Consider the following 23638-nt stretch of genomic DNA (forward strand, 5'->3'; position numbering starts at 1 on the left):
AAACGCTTGGCATCCGAACCTGGGGTCCTGGGTCTGAATCTTGATAAACTCTGGGATTTTGAGTTTCGGGATTTTTTGGGGCGCCCTCTCTATTTCTAATGGGTACCAGACTTTAGTTGGGGGAAAGTAATAATAATAATAATAATCTTTATTGTCCGTATGGAAATTTGTCTTACAATTTGTGCATTACACCAAACAAAAAACATTATAACTATAAGAAACCAAAGTATACATTCACACCAGACTCACTCATAATTTACATGTGACAAAGTTTATACCAGATTGTTCTTATTTAATGATTTGATTGCCTGGGGAACAAAAGAGTGTTTGTGTCTGTTTGTCTTTGCGCTGGCCACATGACACCCTGCTCGTTAACCGTTGGTCATAGACACAGATGACCTTTCCATCATCTGTCCCATAGATCGTCTGAAAGGGAACTTTACTTTTTTCTTTTTTAGAATTATACTTGGATTTGTTTACATTTACAAATCTAAGAATAAGCTTTCTGATTTCTTAATCTTACCTTTCTGTCATGACGGGGAAATTGGATTGGCGGTCAGTGTGTTTTAGGGTCTTCATGTATCATTTTAAGAATTCCTTAATTACTTCCGTGAATCAGTTTTAAAACCTGTCCTCGTTGGTAAAGACGTTATCCATTAATGTGGTCTTCTGTTTCCTCGTCTTCTCTTTAGAAGGGACATCGTAGTTTTCTCTTCAGTAGAGACATTGTAGTCTTCTCTTCAGTAGAGACATTGTAGTCTTCTCTTCAGTAGAGACATTGTAGTTTTCCATTCAGTAGAGACATTGTAGTCTTCTCTTCAGTAGAGACATTGTAGTCTTCTCTTCAGTAGAGACATTGTAGTTTTCCATTCAGTAGAGACATTGTAGTCTTCTCTTCAGTAGAGACATTGTAGTTTTTTCTTCAGTAGAGACATTGTAGTCTTCTCTTCAGTAGAGACATTGTAGTCTTCTCTTCAGTAGAGACATTGTAGTTTTCCATTCAGTAGAGACATCGTAGTCTTCTCTTCAGTAGAGACATTGTAGTCTTCTCTTCAGTAGAGACATTGTAGTTTTTTCTTCAGTAGAGACATTGTAGTCTTCTCTTCAGTAGAGACATTGTAGTTTTCTCTTAGTAGAGACATTGTAGACTTCTCTTCAGTAGAGACATTGAAGTTTTCCATTCAGTAGAGACATTGTAGTCTTCTCTTCAGTAGAGACATTGTAGTTTTTTCTTCAGTAGAGACATTGTAGTCTTCTCTTCAGTACAGACATTGTAGTCTTCTCTTCAGTAGAGACATCGTAGTCTTCTGTTCAGTAGAGACATTGTAGTCTTCTCTTCAGTAGCGACATTGTAGTCTTCTCTTCAGTAGAGACATTGTAGTCTTCTCTTCAGTAGAGACATTGTAGTCTTCTCTTCAGTAGAGACATTGTAGTCTTCTCTTCAGTAGAGACATTGTAGTTTTTTCTTCAGTAGAGACATTGTAGACTTCTCTTCAGTAGAGACATCGTAGTCTTCTCTTAGTAGAGACATTGTAGACTTCTCTTCAGTAGAGACATTGTAGTTTTCTCTTAGTAGAGACATTGTAGACTTCTCTTCAGTAGAGACATCGTAGTCTTCTCTTCAGTAGAGACATTGTAGTCTTCTCTTCAGTAGAGACATTGTAGTCTTCTCATCAGTAGAGACATCGTAGTCTTCTCATCAGTAGAGACATTGTAGTCTTCTCATCAGTGGAGACATTGTAGTCTTCTCTTCAGTAGAGACATTGTAGTCTTCTCATCAGTAGAGACATCGTAGTCTTCTCATCAGTGGAGACATTGTAGTCTTCTCTTCAGTAGAGACATTGTAGTCTTCTCTTCAGTAGAGACATTGTAGTCTTATCTTCAGTAGAGACATTGTAGTCTTCTCTTCAGTAGAGACAGTGTAGTCTTCTCATCAGTGGAGACATTGTAGTCTTCTCTTCAGTAGAGACATCGTAGTCTTCTCTTCAGTAGAGACATTGTAGTCTTCTCTTCAGTAGAGACATTGTAGTCTTCTCATCAGTGGAGACATTGTAGTCTTCTCTTCAGTAGAGACATCGTAGTCTTCTCTTCAGTAGAGACATTGTAGTCTTCTCTTCAGTAGAGACATTGTAGTTTTTTCTTCAGTAGAGACATTGTAGTTTTCCATTCAGTAGAGACATTTTAGTTTTTTCTTCAGTAGAGACATTGTAGTCTTCTCTTCAGTAGAGACATTGAAGTTTTCCATTCAGTAGAGACATTGTAGTCTTCTCTTCAGTAGAGACATTGTAGTTTTTTCTTCAGTAGAGACATTGTAGTCTTCTCTTCAGTACAGACATTTTAGTCTTCTCTTCAGTAGAGACATTGTAGTCTTCTCTTCAGTAGAGTCATTTTAGTTTTCCATTCAGTAGAGACATTGTAGTCTTCTCTTCAGTAGAGACATTGTAGATTTTTCTTCAGTAGAGACATTGTAGTCTTCTCTTCAGTAGAGACATTGTAGTTTTCCATTCAGTAGAGACATTGTAGTCTTCTGTTCAGTAGAGACATTGTAGTCTTCTGTTCAGTAGAGACATTGTAGTCTTCTGTTCAGTAGAGACATTGTAGTCTTCTCTTCACTAGAGACATTGTTGTCATCTCTTCAGTAGAGACTTCGTAGTCTTCTCTGACATAGCATAATTATGAGACCGACTCTGAACTTGCCTAGGTCGGCCTGTAAAGCAGTGACCGAGTCTGAACTTGTCTGGATCTACATTGAAGGGGTACCCAAAATGAGAGTATTAAATTAAATATTACGCAAAATGCAGGGGGCCCCAAAGAGGTTAAGCCCCCCCCCCCCCCGGGCCACCTAATGATGTCAAATTGCTAGTTACGCCACTGTAGCCAGACCAAGGCTAACGAGCTACCAGAAAGTTGCTGGTCTAGGCGCCAACAACTCGCCGCTCCCAAAATATGAACCGAACATGAAGGCCAGGTAATAAAATAGTGGTCTGAGGCTATTTCAGACGCACCCTACTAGAAGCATTTTGTATGCAGTAAGGCGTGCGCGGAAGCTGAGTGGTTGGGCGCTTGGCTTCCGAATCTAGGGTCCTGGGTTCGAATCTCGGTGAAGACTGGGATTTTGAATTTTAGGATACCCAACTCTAATGGGTGCCTGATCTTAGTGCTGGCCCCATGGATCCCCATCTGCACTATGGATCGTAAGGTCTGCAAGGGAAAGTTTACTTTACTAAAGGACTTACCGATTCTGGCAATAATATCCTTATGGAACCGATACACGTTGGTTTGACTTCTATTGATTTAATTATTAATATCCAAGATTATGGCTGCATATAAATGAAAAAGTTTATGTTTTATTTTAGTTCCCGGCGAAAAAAAGGGATGGGAAGGTATGTACTGATTTATTAATTTGTTGTTTTTATTACAATTTCTTGTACGTTATTTTCTTTGTTATTTGAACTTTTTTTTTTATCAAAAATTCTATCATCATCAATGATAAACGATAATTTAGTAGGCTTATACAATTTTAAAGATGCTGAAGCTAAAGAGTTTTAATGTTGCCAACTAAATTAAAAAAAAAACCAAAAAACTACCGACCTTAGAACTTCGAGAATTTGATTCTGCTATGCTATATATGCACGAAGATTATCACCAAACTTAAAACAAAAATACCTTGTCGACTCGTTGCTTTGTTCACCGGATGTATCAGTCACAAATTACCATACAGCCGCAGATGAAAATATTTTATAATTAAATTCTAAATTTTAAAAGTAAATGTGAACATTGAAAATGTCTAGAAGTTATTACATGGGGTAGCGTCATAGAGTTTAAAATTTAGACCACTATATGAAGGAAGTATAACTATTTCTTAGACTACATCAACTTCAAATGGTAGAAAGATTTTTGACGGACATTAGGGTTAGGGTCTTTCATAATGTAGCCATTGAAACGCAAACCGCTCCACAATAACTACGTCAGGCTTCAGTAGCAATACGAATTGTAACCCAAAAGCTTTAAAAATTAACAAAGACATTTGTCGGCATTCTCTCGTTTACACTCCACAAGGGGAACGTTTCACGAGGTCAAGATTTGATCTTACGGAATATGCTTTGCCTTATTCTGTTGTGCCCTTGCGAGCCAAAAAAAAAATATAGGTGTCACCACCTCAAAGTTGGTGCCATAGAGCAGAAACCCTAATTCTGTATTGTGTATGTTAATTCCATATTGTGAATCTTATTCACAACCCATGTTGCACTAAGGTGAACACTTTTGACCTTAGGTGAACCAGAGAGTTAAAGGCAAGCAGTCCACATAGAGATCTTGTAGCAAGCACTTGTATTGAGTCACTTAAGATATAAGCAGTAGAGTTAGATGTTTAAAGTAGTTGGTTATAGAATAAGTACTAAGTTGTGATATTCGTATATTACTGTTGGATTAATACTGACCATTCCTGGGTCGAATTGTATGGTGTATTCACTATGTGGTGTTATATTAAACTTATAGTGTCTGCTACACACAGCGTCATTTCATTATTCTGTGATTTGTAACAAGAACCCAATGTCACTACCACGCCTACATTGATAACCACAGCCACATTCATAACATACAAAATAACACGGTGACATTAATGGTGTCAGAAGTGGTGTCAGAAAACGACATTTTTTGGTGTCAGAAGTGTCCAAAGTGCAAGCCATTTATTGACATTTTTGGTGTCAGAAGTGTCAGAAAATGACATTTATAGTGTCAGAAGTGCCAGCAAACATTTATGATGTCTGAAGTCAGAACTGCTAACTTAAAAGATTTATGAGCACCAGAGGAACAAGTCAAGAATTTTTTTCTATTGCTGTCAGAAGTATTTTAATACTACAGTTACTTACAGTAACATTTATACGGATATTTTTGAAGTTGGCAAGTGAACTATTTAGTTAACACATGAAAAAGTAACTCTAGAATAATTTTTTACACAAATCATGGCGCCACTCAATGAGCAAGAAAGCTAAGCCCTGATTATTAGACGCTACTATTTCTCATTTGGTCGTTCAGCGACACATTCAACATTATAGAGATGACCTAGATCTACATTTATTGACTCCAGCACACAATTTTTCAAGTGAGATCCACGTGATCCAAGAGTGACATTATTATTATCTTCAGCTAGTCTAACACTACTAACAAAAACAGAGCTGAAATTGAAAGTTAACTGTGCCTACTATTTTAACTTATACTTCAAGATTGAACTCTACATGAATTACAACGAATCCAGAATTTATTAAATTTTTTTGACTACACACTTGGTATCTAGATCTACTACTACATGTCATATTGACCTGCCATGACACAGTTACCGTTAGCGAGCTATTTTTTCATCTGTGATGAACTGAACAATTTGAACTATTCCTGTGTGAGCTGTATTTTCAACTTTTCCAGTTGACTACTGTCCTAAGTGTCATTTATCTGGAAGCCTGATTTATGTGGTTGTACTTTTACACCAGTTGAGATAGCTTTAGGAGCACAGCATTGTTCAAAGTCACTTTAACATGATATGCTGAGACAACCTGCGTGGACGAAACTAGACAACCCTGATCTTACAACCTGTGTGGGTGAAACTAGACAACCGTGATACTACAACCGGTGTGGGTGAAAATCTAGTACTACAAGTCATTCAAGTCATCGTTTGAAGACAGCTGATATATGGTCAGTCGAAGTAGCTGACATATTCAAGAATCATCTACATCGAGTGCTCGTCATAATTCTAATGACACACTCCTATTGTCGCTGTCTAACAGCACATTTAATAAGAGAGCGCCCTCACTCTTAGACCTCTCTTGTCGTCACTACCTAAAGTCATTTTTAGTTATTTATATTTGTTTCAGCAACTGTATGAAAATGGATTACCTGTCAAACATCTGAAGTATTTATTGGATTACTTATAAACTGTACCATTGTACTGTGGATTTAACAAGTGGATTACTTATGAACTGTAACATTGTACTGTGAATTTAACAAGTGGATTACTTATGAACTGTACCATTGTACTGTGAATTTAACAAGTGGATTACTTATGAACTGTACCATTGTGCTGTGAATTTAACAAGTGGATTACTTATGAACTGTACCATTGTACTGTGGATTTAACAAGTGGATTACTTATGAACTGTACCATTGTGCTGTGGATTTAGCAAGTGGATTACTTATGAACTGTACTGTGGACATAATTTATGTGGAGCATCACCGGAACTTTATGTACAAGTCAAGCATCAAGTGAATATTTAAGGGAAGTAACTTTAATTGCCCTCTAGTATTAATGAGTATTGATTAGTTCTCTTTTTGAACTACACCACAATTTTTTTTCATTGTTTACATTTGTATTTATATATACACCTGACCTTTAGGGACTAAATTTAATTATCTATTGAGTCTAAGCATTTATATTTTTTTTCAAAGTCAGCATCCAGGTATTGGTAGGGACTCTTTAGATAAAGTAAATACTTGATCGTATAGCTGTATTAGTTAAGTTTGTATTTCGTCAAGTATCTATCATATTGTTAAACTCTTGTATTGATATTGTCTTGTTTACATTTGTTGAATTTTTTTTTGCGTCATAGTTATTTCTCATTGTAATTCTTTTGTCTACTATTTCTACTATCTTGTAATGTCTCTTTAAAGCAGACTGTTTAGTATCTATAGTGTATTTATGTTTGTCTAATTATTTACTTATTAATATATATATTTATTTTACTTCTTATTTCAACCTATTTTTTATTATTATCAACACTACACTACACACTTGATACACTATGGGATATATTTTGATTTGAGATTGACAAGATTTATATTGTATATACTCTTCAAACACATTCAACTATTTTGATACTATTGATACATTGATCACTATTTATCAGACTAATAAGGCTCACATAATTGTGAATTACTTGTTGCAATAAACTTTTACATTGCAAGTGGAGATACTAAAAATACATAATCACATAATTGATCAGTAAAGTATTACATTATGAACTAGACAAAGTACCAAGAATAACTTAAGATACCTCATAACCTCAATTGTTTCGCACAAAATATATATCTACTATTACCTGCAATTACTATTTGAGCTATAATAATTATTTATCGTACAATATTCATTTACAACTACCTAGTGTACACATATCTATTAATTAACTATATTACTAATTTGAATCTTTGAAAATGGCTGAGTATGAAAAACTAATAGAGATAGTGGATAAACTAAAGTTAAAAGAAGATGATAGAGCTGCATTCATTAAAATTGAAATAGATAGAATTAGAGTAGAAAAAGACAAGCAACGGGAAGAAAGGCTACATGAAAGAAGACTGAGAGAGAAAGAACAAGAAAACTTAGAGAAAGAAAAAGAACGCCAGCATGAAATAAAATTAAAAGAACATGAAGAAAAAATGGCAAAACTAGCAAAAGAAAATAAAGACAATTCAGCGAGTCAAACTTCATCTCATCATCAGTATCATAGCAAATTTAGGAACTTTGATCCAAAAGAAGACACATTAGAGAATTTCATTATTCAATTTGAATACATCTGTCAAACAGCAAATATGAATAGTGCACAAATGGCTCAACAACTTCTAGCTAACCTAAGAGGTGAACCACTAAACATCATCGACACACTAACTATGGAGCAAAGAAAAGACTACAACACAGTAAAACAAAGACTTATTGAGCATTTTGGCAAGACAGAGGAACACTATCGAAAACTTTTTAGGGAAATAAAACTAGCCAAGAATGCAGATTTAAAAAGAACAATACATGACATGCGCCAAAATATGATAAAGTGGCTACAACTCGCAAACTGTAACCTAGAAGACCCCAAACAGATCTTAGATTTCTTTCTCATTGAAAATGTGTTAATTAATGTTACGGATGCAGCATTCTCATTCCTGAAGGAGAGAAAAATAAAAAATGAAGTTGAATTGATATCCAACCTAACAACATACAAGGACTCACACCCAAACATCACCATTGACAAAAGGGAATTGTACAATGTAGCTGCAACAGTGACAGAAAACCATCCAAGATCTACAAATAAATTTAAATATGCCAAGAGCATACAATGTTTTTTCTGTGGCATATTGGGTCACACCAAAGCAGAGTGCAGAAAGAGAATGGCATCAGAAAAACAGCAATATGTAAATAGAAACCATAAATATGGAAGAGATAACAGAACTTTCCAGAGCTTCAGTCCTAACTATAATAGATCCTATCAACAACAATATAACAGAAGAACATGGCAATGCTACAGTCCAACTAACACTAGACCATATCAAACAAACAGAAGATGGCAAAACAACAGAATGTCTAGAAGAGATCAATTTCAAGATAGACAACATACTTACCACAATAACAATCATACTAGACAAAATATAGCAGCTGTAGCAACTGAAAGACCAATAGAATATGAAACAGTAGCATATATACAAACAAAGGTAGCCAAATTGAAAGTGTATCCTGCCTATGTGGATGGCATTAAGGTATATGCATTACGTGACAGCGGCTGCACCTCAATCATTGTGAAGAAATCACTAGTAAAACCTGAACAGATACTTGAAGACAAGGTCACACTGACTTATGCAAATAAAGACTTATGGGAAGTATGTGAAACAGCATTAGTTTTCATTGAATCACCGTGGTTCACTGGTCAATACAAAGCCATAGTAATGAACAACCCAGCTGAAGAACTAATTATAGGGAACATAGAGAATATAGTTGAACTGTCAGAAGAAGCCTTAGTAAAATGGGCTAATAGTGTAAATCAAGAAAACATTGAGTTAGCATCAACTACTAATTCACATGATTTCAACAATGTCAGTATACATGAAGCAACTAAACATAATCTGTCAATTACAAATACAAATAAAATAGATGTAGAATGTCAAACTCATTTGCTAACAGAAGCATCTAAACTAAATAAAGATTGCCAAACAATTAACACACAAACAAATGATAGTGAAATACAAACAGATGAAATACAAATAGATGATAAAGATAAAGCTGAAAAACAAGAAATACAAAATGACATTAACACTAGCTCACCTAAAATAATAATAACAGAAGAGATATTAGCCTTGACATTTAAAAATAGCAAACAGATAGAAGTATATGATCTAGAAGTCAATTATCAGGATGTTGTATGCATAGTTGATGAAGAATCCACAATCACTTTTGTAGAGCCCAATTTAGTAGAAAAAGAAGATTATTTGAATGATATAGCCATTGTAACCTTACCAAACTCTAGAAAGATAGAATGTAAAACTGCCATAGCTGAAATCAAATCACCATTTATAAAAGGGAAAATAAAAGTTGTAGTACTTGAAAATACTATCAGTCCAGTAATTATTGGATCTTATCCAAAAGTTAAAGTGCATCAAAAGCCAGTAATACATAAAACAATATGGTTTTATGACCTGTCTGATTCTGATTTTCAGAAAGAAATTTTTCAAATAGTACAAGATATAACTTGTGATTTTGGATATAAAAAAGTTTGGAAACATCCAGAACTTGGAGAGTCAATGTGGGTACAAATAAAAAACTTTGGCCATTACAAAGAGTTATTACATAAAATATACGGAACACCAATTAAGGGACTCACAATTAACATCAGTGTTGTTGACTTAATACATCGCATCTGGTAAACATTGAGCATTATTCTGTAAACATTGAGCATTATTCTGTAAACATTGAGCATTATTCTGTAAACATTGAGCATTATTTTGTAAACATTGAGCACTATTTGTAAACATTGAACTAGAACTAAGACTTCAGTTTTTAAAAAAAAACTCTATTTGTAAACAAACTTTGGAATTTGATTACTAAATTGTAACCAACAATTTTTTTCACATTCTTTTGTCAACAAGAATAACATTTTTGTACTCAACAATGTAAACAAATATTGAATTTTTTTCCAAACTTATTCAGTACCTAGCTTAATTTTTTTCCATGCAATGTAAACATTATTTTTTCTCATTGTATTGAGAACAACTTGGACAAAATTTTTTTTCTACAGCTATTGTAAACAAGATTGCAATTTTTTTTACTATGTCATTTATCACAATTATATAACTTAGTCACATTTTTCAATACTATTAAAAAAAGGAGATTGATTCATAATGTAACTTATTTATTTAATGTCAATTAGTGTAATCAAATATTGACATACACTTGTATTTTTTTGAAAACATTTTTGTCAAACTATTCTTATGGACTATATTTTTTTGTATTGATGTAAACAAGAAGATTGTTGTACAAACTTTTTGATATTTCAAGTACTGGAAGAGACACTTGATATTATTCTTTTAAATTGGACTTACACATTTTTTCACAACAGATTAAAATGAATACAACTAAACTAGTAGGATGTTATGCTTGTATATATATGCTTGAACAAATTAATGTAAACTCAAAGATTGTATCACAACTGACACATTTTCTCAGTTGAATCTTTTTTTGACAAAAGAGTTTTTTGAACTTTGTACTCAATAATTATTTGATAAACAATGTAACATTAAACTTTTGCCATTACTAGCTACAAATTATTTGAACTGGCATATAGAGAAATACTTAATTGAAACATAAGGTGCATGTAACAAGCACTATGAAGGATACTTATTACTTTGATTTCATGATTGATACTTTTGTTCCATTATTTTGATACTTGAATTATACATATTTACTTGTGTAATATTAATGCACAACAATTTTTTATGGAGATGTCAAACCTCATATTGAAGTAAACAGATACATTGAATTTGTAACAATGATCATTAAACAATTTGATCTTGAATTTTGACACATATATTTTGAATTTTTCTATACTTATCACTTACATATTGAGACTTACTTGTAACATTTTCTACATGATTTGTACATATTGTACTATTGGTGTCAAAAAACCAGACTTCTAACATTTCTATAGTGTCAAAGATTTTTTTATAATTAGATATTGTGAATAAAAACTTGTATTAATTTTTCACATTGTGACATAGGAGATTGTCATTGAAATTTTTGTCACACTTTGCACATATTATTATGAAAAAGACTTGTAAATATTGAACCTTTGAACATTGATGTATATATTAGAACTACATGTAAAGAATTATTTGAGATGTAAAGTATTTGACTCAGAGAATTATTTGAATTGCCTTACAAGAATATGATGAATTAGAGAATTTTGCCCTTGTATGAATTTTTTTTGATTCAGCAAATATTTTGTGTAACACTGTCATATTATATATTTTATTGCAAGTTTGTAGTTCTATTTGAACTCTGCAATTGTACATTTCATAGACCCCAAGAATTCCAATTGATCCTACTTAGGATAATTATGTCGTCAAGCTGAAAAAAATTTCTTCAAAATTTTTTTCAAAAGGGGGGTGATAGGTAATGTCACCACCTCAAAGTTGGTGCCATAGAGTAGAAACCCTAATTCTGTATTGTGTATGTTAATTCCATATTGTGAATCTTATTCACAACCCATGTTGCACTAAGGTGAACACTTTTGACCTTAGGTGAACCAGAGAGTTAAAGGCAAGCAGTCCACATAGAGATCTTGTAGCAAGCACTTGTATTGAGTCACTTAAGATATAAGCAGTAGAGTTAGATGTTTAAAGTAGTTGGTTATAGAATAAGTACTAAGTTGTGATATTCGTATATTACTGTTGGATTAATACTGACCATTCCTGGGTCGAATTGTATGGTGTATTCACTATGTGGTGTTATATTAAACTTATTGTGTCTGCTACACACAGCGTCATTTCATTATTCTGTGATTTGTAACAAGAACCCAATGTCACCACCACGCCTACATTGATAACCACAGCCACATTCATAATATATAAAATAACCCGGTGACAATAGGCTATCCAAATGATAAATCGATAAGCATCATTCTTCCTGAAGTTTGTTTCAGAAAGGTTTCTGAAACTATTCCATATACAGAGTTATATTCTTTATTTTACTGATTCTATAATATTTGCCCATTTACAAATGTTTCTTCTTTCTCTCTGTGTAATCCAATGTGTGCTTAGATCCATTGGAGAAAACACATTTTGCTGATATTGTTGAAATTTTAATCTATAAGTGATGTCTTAAGATGCTTAATAAACAATTATTTCAGTATTTTTCAGTTATTTTTGTAATTAAAAGGGGGCGTGATGGCTGAGTGGCTAAGCGCTTGGCTTCCGAACCTGTTGTCGTGGGGTTCAAATCTCTTTGAAGATTGTTAGGGCCTCCCTGAGTCCACTCAACTGTAGTGGGTACTTGACTCAAGTTGGGGAAAGTAAAGTTTGTTAGTCGTTATACTGGCCACATGACGACCTGCTCGTATACCGTCGGCCAAGGAATCAGATGACCTTAATCTAAACTGGCTCATAGATTGCAAGATCTAATCTGGCTCATAGATTGCAAGATCTAATCTGGCTCATAGATTGCAAGATCTAAACTGGCTCATAGATTGCAAGATCTAATCTGGCTCATAGATTGCAAGATCTAATCTGGCTCATAGATTGCAAGATCTATTCTGCCTCATAGATTGCAAGATCTAATCTGGCTCATAGATTGCAAGATCTAATCTGGCTCATAGATTGCAAGATCTAAACTGGCTCATAGATTGCAAGATCTAATCTGGCTCATAGATTGCAAGATCTAATCTGGCTCATAGATTGCAAGATCTATTCTGCCTCATAGATTGCAAGATCTATTCTGCCTCATAGATTGCAAGATCTATTCTGCCTCATAGATTGCAAGATCTATTCTGCCTCATAGATTGCAAGATCTAATCTGGCTCATAGATTGCAAGATCTATTCTGCCTCATAGATTGCAAGATCTATTCTGCCTCATAGATTGCAAGATCTATTCTGCCTCATAGATTGCAAGATCTAAACTGGCTCATAGATTGCAAGATCTAAACTGGCTCATAGATTGCAAGATCTATTCTGCCTCATAGATTGCAAGATCTATTCTGCCTCATAGATTGCAAGATCTATTCTGCCTCATAGATTGCAAGATCTATTCTGCCTCATAGATTGCAAGATCTATTCTGCCTCATAGATTGCAAGATCTATTCTGCCTCATAGATTGCAAGATCTATTCTGCCTCATAGATTGCAAGATCTATTCTGCCTCATAGATTGCAAGATCTAATCTGGCTCATAGATTGCAAGATCTAATCTGGCTCATAGATTGCAAGATCTATTCTGGCTCATAGATTGCAAGATCTAATCTGGCTCATAGATTGCAAGATCTAATCTGGCTCATAGATTGCAAGATCTATTCTGCCTCATAGATTGCAAGATCTAAACTGGCTCATAGATTGCAAGATCTATTCTGCCTCATAGATTGCAAGATCTATTCTGCCTCATAGATTGCAAGATCTATTCTGCCTCATAGATTGCAAGATCTATTCTGGCTCATAGATTGCAAGATCTAATCTGGCTCATAGATTGCAAGATCTAATCTGGCTCATAGATTGCAAGATCTATTCTGGCTCATAGATTGCAAGATCTAATCTGGCTCATAGATTGCAAGATCTAATCTGGCTCATAGATTGCAAGATCTATTCTGCCTCATAGATTGCAAGATCTATTCTGCCTCATAGATTGCAAGATCTAAACTGGCTCATAGATTGCAAGATCTATTCTGCCTCATAGATTGCAAGATCTATTCTGCCTCATAGATTGCAAGATCTATTCTGCCTCATAGATTGCAAGATCTATTCTGGCTCATAGATTGCAAGATCTATTCTGCCTCATAGATTGCAAGATCTATTCTGGCTCATAGATTGCAAGATCTAATCTGGCTCATAGATTGCAAGATCTATTCTGCCTCATAGATTGCAAGATCTAATCTGCCTCATAGATTGCAAGATCTATTCTGCCTCATAGATTGCAAGATCTATTCTGCCTCATAGATTGCAAGCTCTGTTCTGCCTCATAGATTGCAGGATCTATTCTGCCTCATAGATTGCAAGATCTAAACTGGCTCATAGATTGCAAGATCTAATCTGCCTCATAGATTGCAAGATCTATTCTGCCTCATAGATTGCAAGATCTAATCTGGCTCATAGATTGCAAGATCTAAACTGGCTCATAGATTGCAAGATCTAATCTGGCTCATAGATTGCAAGATCTAAACTGGCTCATAGATTGCAAGATCTAAACTGGCTCATAGATTGCAAGATCAGTAAGTTTAGATACATGTTGATAAGACAAAAGAAAAATCTAAGTTATACCACAATGTATTCACATCTTCCAGACGAGGCCTACTGGGATGAATGGACTGAATGGAAATGCATGGAGCCTTGTGACCTCGATAAGATGTTCAGGTTTAGGTAGGACTAACTATGTACTTGCACTAAACTATATTGTTAAATTCACTGAACTTATTTTTTTACTTCCTCAAACTACATTTCCATGCAGTGATCTCTATTCTTGCACTGATCTATATTCTTTACTTGAACTGATCTCTATTCTTTACTTGCACTGATCTCTATTCTTTATTTGCACTGATCTATATTCTTTACTTGCACTGATCTATATTCTTTACTTGCACTGATTTCTATTCTTTACTTGCACTGATCTCTATTCTTTACTTGCACTGATCTATATTCTTTACTTGCACTGATCTATATTCTTTACTTGCACTGATCTATATTCTTAACTTGCACTGAATTAAAAAAGCTTTTTACATTTCATGACATTCTGTTTATCACGTAAGCTTTACCACTCTGTAAAACTTTTAGTTGTATTCAAACTTATGACACTTTATACTTTAAATCAGGGAACAAATTTCTCTGTTCCAGGAAGTGTTATCATAAAAAGGAACTGAAGATCAGTGAACTATGTCAGGGGCTCCGTACAGAAGACATGCCTGCCAATTGCAAAAACAGATGCGCCCAAGGTGTGAGAAACAATGTTGATCTGCTGATAGAGTAAAATGTATTTAGAAGATTCTGTTGTTGTTTTTCTCGATATGTTTATATTGTAGTCTTCTCTTCAGTAGAGACATTGTAGTCTTCTGTTCAGTAGAGACATTGTAGTCTTCTGTTCAGTAGAGACATTGTAGTCTTCTCTTCAGTAGAGATATTGTAGTCTTCTGTTCAGTAGAGACATTGTAGTCTTCTCTTCAGTAGAGACATTGTAGTCTTCTGTTCAGTAGAGACAGTATAGTCTTCTCTTCAGTAGAGACATTGTAGTCTTCTCTTCAGTAGAGACATTGTAGTCTTCTCTTCAGTAGAGACATACAAACACCTTACATTATACTTTATATATAACTAGCCGGATATGACCAGCGAACTGCAGGCCTTAATTTGGGCGTTACTTACTTAATCTCTCTAAAAAAAATAAGCAAAATGTTCCGCTAAATACTCAGAAACACTGGGCTATAGTATTAATCCTATCATTGTTAAATTTACATTTGGACCTATTTTTTATAAAGCTTATATCAACTCACTCTTGTCTGTCTGTCTGTTTGTCTGTCTGCCTGGAACCAAATTTGAGCCCTAACCCTACTTATTGTACTTAGAAAAAAAAATGAAACGATTGAAAATTAACTAATTAGTCAATCAATTATTGGTAATTAATTATTAGGAAAGGGAGAATTCGGTGTTCTTCCCTCTAGAAAACCCTTATTTTAAAAAGTATTTCTATAGGCTTGTTCTTACCATCCTCACTTTCAGTGTTAAGCGAAATAACCAAATGCGTTACGCTTCTTTCAGCTTGTCCACTTGGTAAATGGCGGAAAGATTGTCAGGGAGATTGCAGTAATTGTGAAGATGACTGCAATAAACTGACCGGATACTGCGCTCGATGTAAACCTGGCTTTCAAAACAACAACATGTCCTGCTCTGACGGTAAGGTCGTCCCGTCCCTACCATTTAACTCCCGCACTTTCAAATAGTTTGCTACCAATAGAATTATTTTTATGTAAATTACCTTAACCATTTCTTTGTCTGTTAAAACTTTAGGGTTCCACACAGGAGCTGTTGACTGTCTTACGTTATCAGTGTATCTTATGTTTTGAATAGAATTTCTTTCAATGACAGACGTCCATTCTTTGATGATGCCTTCCCATCGCTTTCTTTGTCTGCCTGTTCTTCTTTTTCCTCGTTCTGTTCCCTGCAGGAAGGTTTTTTGAGCCCTGAGAACATTGTGATTTGGCCATAAAGTATACGTTGTTGTTTTTTTTTTAAACAGTGTTCAGCAGGCCATTGTGATCCTGTTTTGAATGTTGTCATTTGTGATGTGATCTTTGTAGGTGCTACCTAGCAATCTACTAGAGCAGCGGTTCTCAACCTTTTATGCTCGCCGACCCCTTTTTACAATCCCCCACTCTGCCGCGACCCCCCTCCCCCCCCCCACACATACAGCAATAGAAGAGTAGACAATAACAATCCACATTTTCGATGGTCTTAGGCGACCCCTGGAAAATCTTCAATCGACACCCCCCCCCCCCCCCAAGGTGGTCGCGACCCACAGGTTGAGAACCCCTGTACTATAGCATCTCAATCCCATTGCAAGGATGTCCCTGTCCTGCTCTGCAGTTAGCGTCTGAGATTCTCAAGCACACAAGAATGTAACCTTGACCAAGGAGTGCATCAGTCCGATTTTATCACCTCTGTGTTTGTGGGAAGCGTGGCCGAGAGGCCAAGTGCGCTTGAACTTGGGTTGGCTACCTAGAAGCGGGATCGAGGTTCGACACCCGACTCGGGCAGAGCTCTGTTTACTGAGCGCCTAAAGGCAGCACGGAAAACCAAACTCCTAGATACCCCCCCTCCCCCCCACACTGGTCCACAAATGAGATTGGACCAAAGCGCTCTGAGCATGCTATAAGCATGAAAGTAGCGCTATATAAAAGCTATAATAATAATAATACAAGTAGTATTATTGTGGTTTTTTTTTTGGGGGGGGGAGGGACGGGGTGGAGGGGGGGGGGGGTTCTGTCTAGTTGTTCATGAAGCGAATTTTTAGTTTGACATATTTGTCTATTCATAACTGCCTGTGTCGTCACCTTTTCCCAGTGTGCGGTCCAGATAAATATGGGTTCATGTGTCAGTCCCAGTGCTCCATCAAATGCAATGGTGAAGACTGCGTGGAAAGAGTTACTGGATCCTGCCCCGGTTAGACTTTACTAATAGTGTTGTTATTGTTATTATAATTATTTAGCTTTTTTAATCAGGAAAAAAATAGTAATTCTGACATAGGTTATACCTAATATAGTTATATTTGACATTAGCCATACCTGACATATATTGATTATACCTAATATAGTTATATTTGACATTAGCCATACCTGACATATATTGATTATACCTAATATAGTTATACTTGACATTAGCCATACCTGACATATATTGATTATACCTAATATAGTTATACTTGACATTAGCCATACCTGACATATATTGATTATTCCTAATATAGTTATATTTGACATTAGCCATACCTGACATATATTGATTATACCTAATATAGTTATACTTGACATTAGCCATACCTGACATATATTGATTATACCTAATATAGTTATACTTGACATTAGCCATACCTGACATATATTGATTATACCTAATATAGTTATACATGACATTAGCCATACCTGACATGTATTGATTATACCTAATATAGTTATACTTGACATTAGCCATACCTGACATATATTGATTATACCTAATATAGGTATACTTGACATTAGACATACCTGACATATATTGATTATACCTAATATAGTTATACTTGACATTAGCCATACCTGACATATATTGGTTATACCTAATATAGTTATACTTGACATTAGCCATACCTGACATATATTGATTATAGCTAATATAGTTATACTAGACATTAGCCATACCTGACATATATTGATTATACCTAATATAGTTATACTTGACATTAGCCATACCTGACATATATTGATTATACCTAATATAGTTATACTTGACATTAGCCATACCTGACATATATTGATTATACCTAATATAGTTATACTTGACATTAGCCATACCTGACATATATTGATTATACCTAATATAGTTATACTAGACATTAGCCATACCTGACATATATTGATTATACCTAATATAGTTATACTTGACATTAGCCATACCTGACATATATTGGTTATACCTAATATAGTTATACTAGACATTAGCCATACCTGACATGTATTGATTATACCTAATATAGTTATACTTGACATTAGCCATACCTGACATATATTGATTATACCTAATATAGGTATACTTGACATTAGACATACCTGACATATATTGGTTATACCTAATATAGTTATACTTGACATTAGCCATACCTGACATATATTGATTATAGCTAATATAGTTATACTAGACATTAGCCATACCTGACATATATTGATTATACCTAATATAGTTATACTTGACATTAGCCATACCTGACATATATTGATTATACCTAATATAGTTATACTTGACATTAGCCATACCTGACATATATTGATTATACCTAATATAGTTATACTTGACATTAGCCATACCTGACATATATTGATTATACCTAATATAGTTATACTAGACATTAGCCATACCTGACATATATTGATTATACCTAATATAGTTATACTTGACATTAGCCATACCTGACATATATTGGTTATACCTAATATAGTTATACTTGACATTAGCCATACCTGACATATATTGATTATACCTAATATAGTTATACTTGACATTAGCCATACCTGACATATATTGATTATACCTAATATAGTTATACTAGACATTAGCCATACCTGACATATATTGATTATACCTAATATAGTTATACTTGACATTAGCCATACCTGACATATATTGATTATACCTAATATAGTTATACTAGACATTAGCCATACCTGACATATATTGATTATACCTAATATAGTTATACTAGACATTAGCCATACCTGACATATATTGATTATACCTAATATAGTTATACTTGACATTAGCCATACCTGACATATATTGATTATACCTAATATAGTTATACTTGACATTAGCCATACCTGACATATATTGATTATACCTAATATAGTTATACTTGACATTAGCCATACCTGACATATATTGATTATACCTAATATAGTTATACTAGACATTAGCCATACCTGACATATATTGATTATACCTAATATAGTTATACTTGACATTAGCCATACCTGACATATATTGATTATACCTAATATAGTTATACTAGACATTAGCCATACCTGACATATATTGATTATACCTAATATAGTTATACTAGACATTAGCCATACCTGACATATATTGATTATACCTAATATAGTTATACTTGACATTAGCCATACCTGACATATATTGATTATACCTAATATAGTTATACTTGACATTAGCCATACCTGACATATATTGATTATACCTAATATAGTTATACTTGACATTAGCCATACCTGACATATATTGATTATACCTAATATAGTTATACTTGACATTAGCCATACCTGACATATATTGATTATACCTAATATAGTTATACTTGACATTAGCCATACTTGGCATATGCTTATCAGACGTTTGTTGTACATGTTATTTAATTATACCTGACATTTTTCATACATGACATTCGTTTTACCTGACTATAGCTATATCTACCTTTTGTTGTGTTTTTTTTTTGTAGTTGACATTATTTATATCTGACTGTATTGTTGCTAAGCATTTGATATTAAACATCGAGTTGAAGCTAGGTGCTTAAACAAATGTGATACATACATATATTAAACATAAATGAATGGCAAGCAGCACCAGGGACCAAGTTTTTAAGAGAGAAAGTAGTGAATTGAAATGCTACGAAAATAAGGGACTGCGCCGACCGAGGCTCGAACCAGTGACTCTGGTAACGACACCACCGCCTAGAGATAACGCACTAAGCGATCTTGTAAAATATGTTTTACTTATTTCGGATGTTCCTTCAGAGTTGAAGATTATTACTTCCTAGTCCAAACCTCCCGCAGGACGACGGGGGATCGAAGCGGGCAATGTTTGAACCCAGGACCATCAATAAGTCCGAACGACAGTCCGGCGTGCAAACCGCACGACCAGGCAGCCATCCTTAACCTCTAAATTGACTCAATGGGCTTTTGATCTTCATTTTTGTCCTTATGTAACCTCTGGAGGTTAAGTTCGCTTATTGCGTTATCTCTAGGCGGTGGTGTCGTTTCCAGAGTCATTGGTTCGAGCCTCGGTCGTTGAATTCCCTTATTTTCGTAGCATTTTAATTCACTACTTTCTCTCTTAAAAACTTGGTCCCTGATGGCTGCTATTCATTTGTTTAATATTAGCATTTGATATGCCTGACATTTTACCTGAAATTTGTTGTAAATAGCTTTCGTATTAACCCGATAGCTGTTGTACCTGACATTTGAAGGGGAGGTCAGTAAGATTGGTGTGCGATGGGTGCCCCCATGTATTTTGTTACCCCAGACACAACAAGAGGATATATTTAGAAATCACTCAAACTGAATGTCTCAATATTACTAATGTGCTTTTTTTTTCCCCTCGCCCTGTTCTAGAAAGATCGAATGTCATGTGGCTGACACTTCTGCTGCTTCTGTTTCCGCCCATAATGATTCTCTTATTTCTCAGGTGAGAGTAGTGTATGTGCGTGTATGTGTGCGTATGTGTTCCTTTGATTGAAGGAAACATCAAATAAATGGTCAGTTATAAGAAATATGCAACGAATGGAATGAATCGCTACTTAAGAGGGCTTTGGTTCGATTCCCGATTTATGGGTACAATAGACTCAATGGGCTTCCTCTTCATTTTAGTCCTTATGTAAACTGGTTGAGACGATAAGTCAAACAGTTTAACTGCGCGGTGATGTCTAGATCTGGCAGAACTCAATATAGTTTTTCTTCTAAAGGGCCGTTTCGGGGCCTGTGTCTAGTTCTAAGCGCTAGATAGAGCATGCCGCTTTGAAGGACTTGGTCGGCATTGTCTGGTGATACTCTATTTTGTTTATCTTATATAATACAGACATTACTGCAAAAAAAGAAGATAATTACGACCTAAGCGTCATGCATCTAGTCATGCATGGTAACCAATAACTTAAACTCTGCCAAGTCACTGGTTTTCCTGGCTAGCTCAGGCAACCCATTCCATGCTCTAATAGCACTAGGGAAGAAGGAGCATATCTACAAATTTGTCCTAGCATTAGGAACGAGGAATGTGCCTTTATCTTTGTTTATTTCTGAGTATTTTATTAAATTTTGTTTTTGTATTTGGTCAAGATTCACTTGTCACAATGTTTAGCTTCCGAGGAATGTGATATCTCATTCTGTTGTGTCCAGTTCTGAGACTCAATTGTACATGTTTGTCCTGTCAATACAGCTTGTGATGAAAATAAAAGTAAAGTTTCCCCTTTCAGACCTTACAATCTATATGGCAGATGATGTTAAGATCATCTGTTTCTTCGGTCAACGGTTAACGAGCAGGGTGTCATGTGGCAAGCACAACGACCAACAGCTTTTACTTTAACCCAACTAAAGTCAGGTACCCATTAGAGTTGGGTAAATTCAGGGACGCCCTAAAAATACCGGAATTCAAAATCCCAGTCTTCTCCGAGTTTCGAACCCAGGACACCAGGTTCAGAAGCCAAGTGCTTAACCTCTTAGCCACCTCAGAGCATTGAGTTGGTCATAACTTCATTTAATGACGTACTACACACACGTAGTTTTTCCCATTACTGATGTACAAGATGAACTTCGACTCAAGGTGGAAAACATGTATGTCACATTAAAAAAGATTAAAAAACGCCATACTCAGGGCCGGCTTTAGGTAATTGGAGGCCCAATTGACTAGCAATGAATTAAAAACCTTCCTGTATTTATATGTTCTTCTTCTTCCACGTTCTAATTTTATGCTGGAGCCTTCATATGACTTGACCAATATATGAGATGAACTGCGCAGTGGTTTCCAAATCGGGAGGCTCACCATATTGTTTTCTTTCTATTGGGGTGTATTGCAGCCAGTGTTTAGTTTGGGTCTCTTGGTAAAGATTGCAGTTATGAAGGACATGTTTAGCATTCTCTGGTGACACTCCGCATGAGCTGATTTCAGTGGTTCCGATTTTGAGCTTCCGGTACATATATTGTCTCATTCTGTTGTGTCCGGTCCTGAGTCGAAAGATTAGACGTTGATCTTGTCGGGATATCTTATAATAGGCATCATCTTTCTTGTGATTTGGATGAGAGCTTGTACATTTCTCATTTATTTTATTTACTATTAGTTTCTTCATTTCTTCTGGATAGATGTGTTTGCGTGAATTGTGTGTTTGTGTGAATTGTGTGTTTGTTCTTCCACATTTAGCGAGTTTGTCAGCCTTGTATTTATACCTTGTATCATACTGGTATTTATACATAAGCATGAAAGTAGCGCTATATAAAAGCTGTAATTTATTTATTCCTAAAGCAACTAATAAGTTAAAGTATAATATAAAAGATGAGGCAAAGTTTCCCTTTCAGACTTTGTTATTTGTAGAACAGATGATGTAAAGGTCATCTGGTTCTGAGGCCTACGGTTAACGAGGGTGTCATGTGGCCAACACAACGACCAACCGCCTTTACTTTTCCCCAACTACTGTCAGGTACCCATTAGAGCTGGGCGGACTCAGAGGTGCCCAAAGATCCCGAAATTCAAAATGTAAGTCTTCACCAGGATTGGAACCCTGGACCCCCGGTTCAGAATCCGAGCGCTGAACCACTCAGCCACCACGCCCCATGACATAACACTTTTGGGAATCAATATTGACGGCATCAATCTTCTTATTCAACTCTATGACTAGGGAGACTTATGAGGCTTAAATTCCCTCCCCTGGACTAATGCATACAAGTCAAGAGAAATAGGTTTCCGGGAGATGTTAGGACGGAATCCGGCCAGTCTGGGCCGGCCGACACTAAAGTGACGTAGTTTCCGTTTTCTTTTCGCAGCGGGCAGAGGCGACCTTAGGGTATGGGGAGTGGGGCAACCGTCACATTCCCCGATAGCAGAAATTTTTTTTCTTGTAAAATGTTTTCCATGTTTCGGATTCTCATTTGGAGAGAATTTATTTCCTAGTCCACACCTCCGTCAGTGCGACATGGGAATGGGAGCAGGCAGGGTTTGAACCCGGGCCATCGAATAGTCCAGCGCGCAAACCGCACTACCAGCAGTCATCCATCTTGTTTGTGCATGTTGATTAAAGGTCACTTAATCAATATTAGAGGAATAGGGACAAAATCTTACATACAGACAGGGGCGGACTGGCTATAAAAATCGGCCCCGGCATTTCTATACCATTCGGCCCCAAGCTTGAATATCATATAATGGGCATCCAATTCTAGTTCTACTTATCCTAAAAAATCAATTTGATAATGTATTGATAACTGAACCCATGCACACAGTGAACTCTATATCTTTATACGAGATACAAGCGTTATGTTTCTTTGTAATGGATAACTTATGTAGAGGCCCTTTCAAGGGTGAAGCCTACTACGGCTGTTGGCTATTAGCCTACATTATTTCGGAAAATGTGATAAGATAAAAGTAGCATTATACTGTAAGAGTCTGTTAAAGTTGTTTTTTAAACA

General features: G+C 35.4%; 1 protein-coding gene across 2 annotated transcripts in view; it reads left to right on the forward strand.

Moving 5' to 3' along the window:
• Positions 1 to 23638, forward strand: part of LOC106072973 (uncharacterized) — a 57631-nt gene that overhangs the window by 32322 nt on the left and 1671 nt on the right. For both annotated transcript variants that reach the window (XM_056017058.1, XM_056017059.1), the window contains exons 20-25: positions 3357 to 3383; positions 14288 to 14363; positions 14835 to 14932; positions 15750 to 15884; positions 17052 to 17150; positions 20585 to 20657. In XM_056017058.1, coding sequence (XP_055873033.1) covers positions 3357 to 3383; positions 14288 to 14363; positions 14835 to 14932; positions 15750 to 15884; positions 17052 to 17150; positions 20585 to 20657 — 508 coding nt within the window. The remainder of the gene's footprint in view (positions 1 to 3356; positions 3384 to 14287; positions 14364 to 14834; positions 14933 to 15749; positions 15885 to 17051; positions 17151 to 20584; positions 20658 to 23638) is intronic.

The sequence above is a fragment of the Biomphalaria glabrata genome, chromosome 18, assembly GCF_947242115.1.
Source record: "Biomphalaria glabrata chromosome 18, xgBioGlab47.1, whole genome shotgun sequence".
In the NCBI taxonomy this organism is placed as follows: Eukaryota; Metazoa; Mollusca; class Gastropoda; family Planorbidae; genus Biomphalaria; species Biomphalaria glabrata.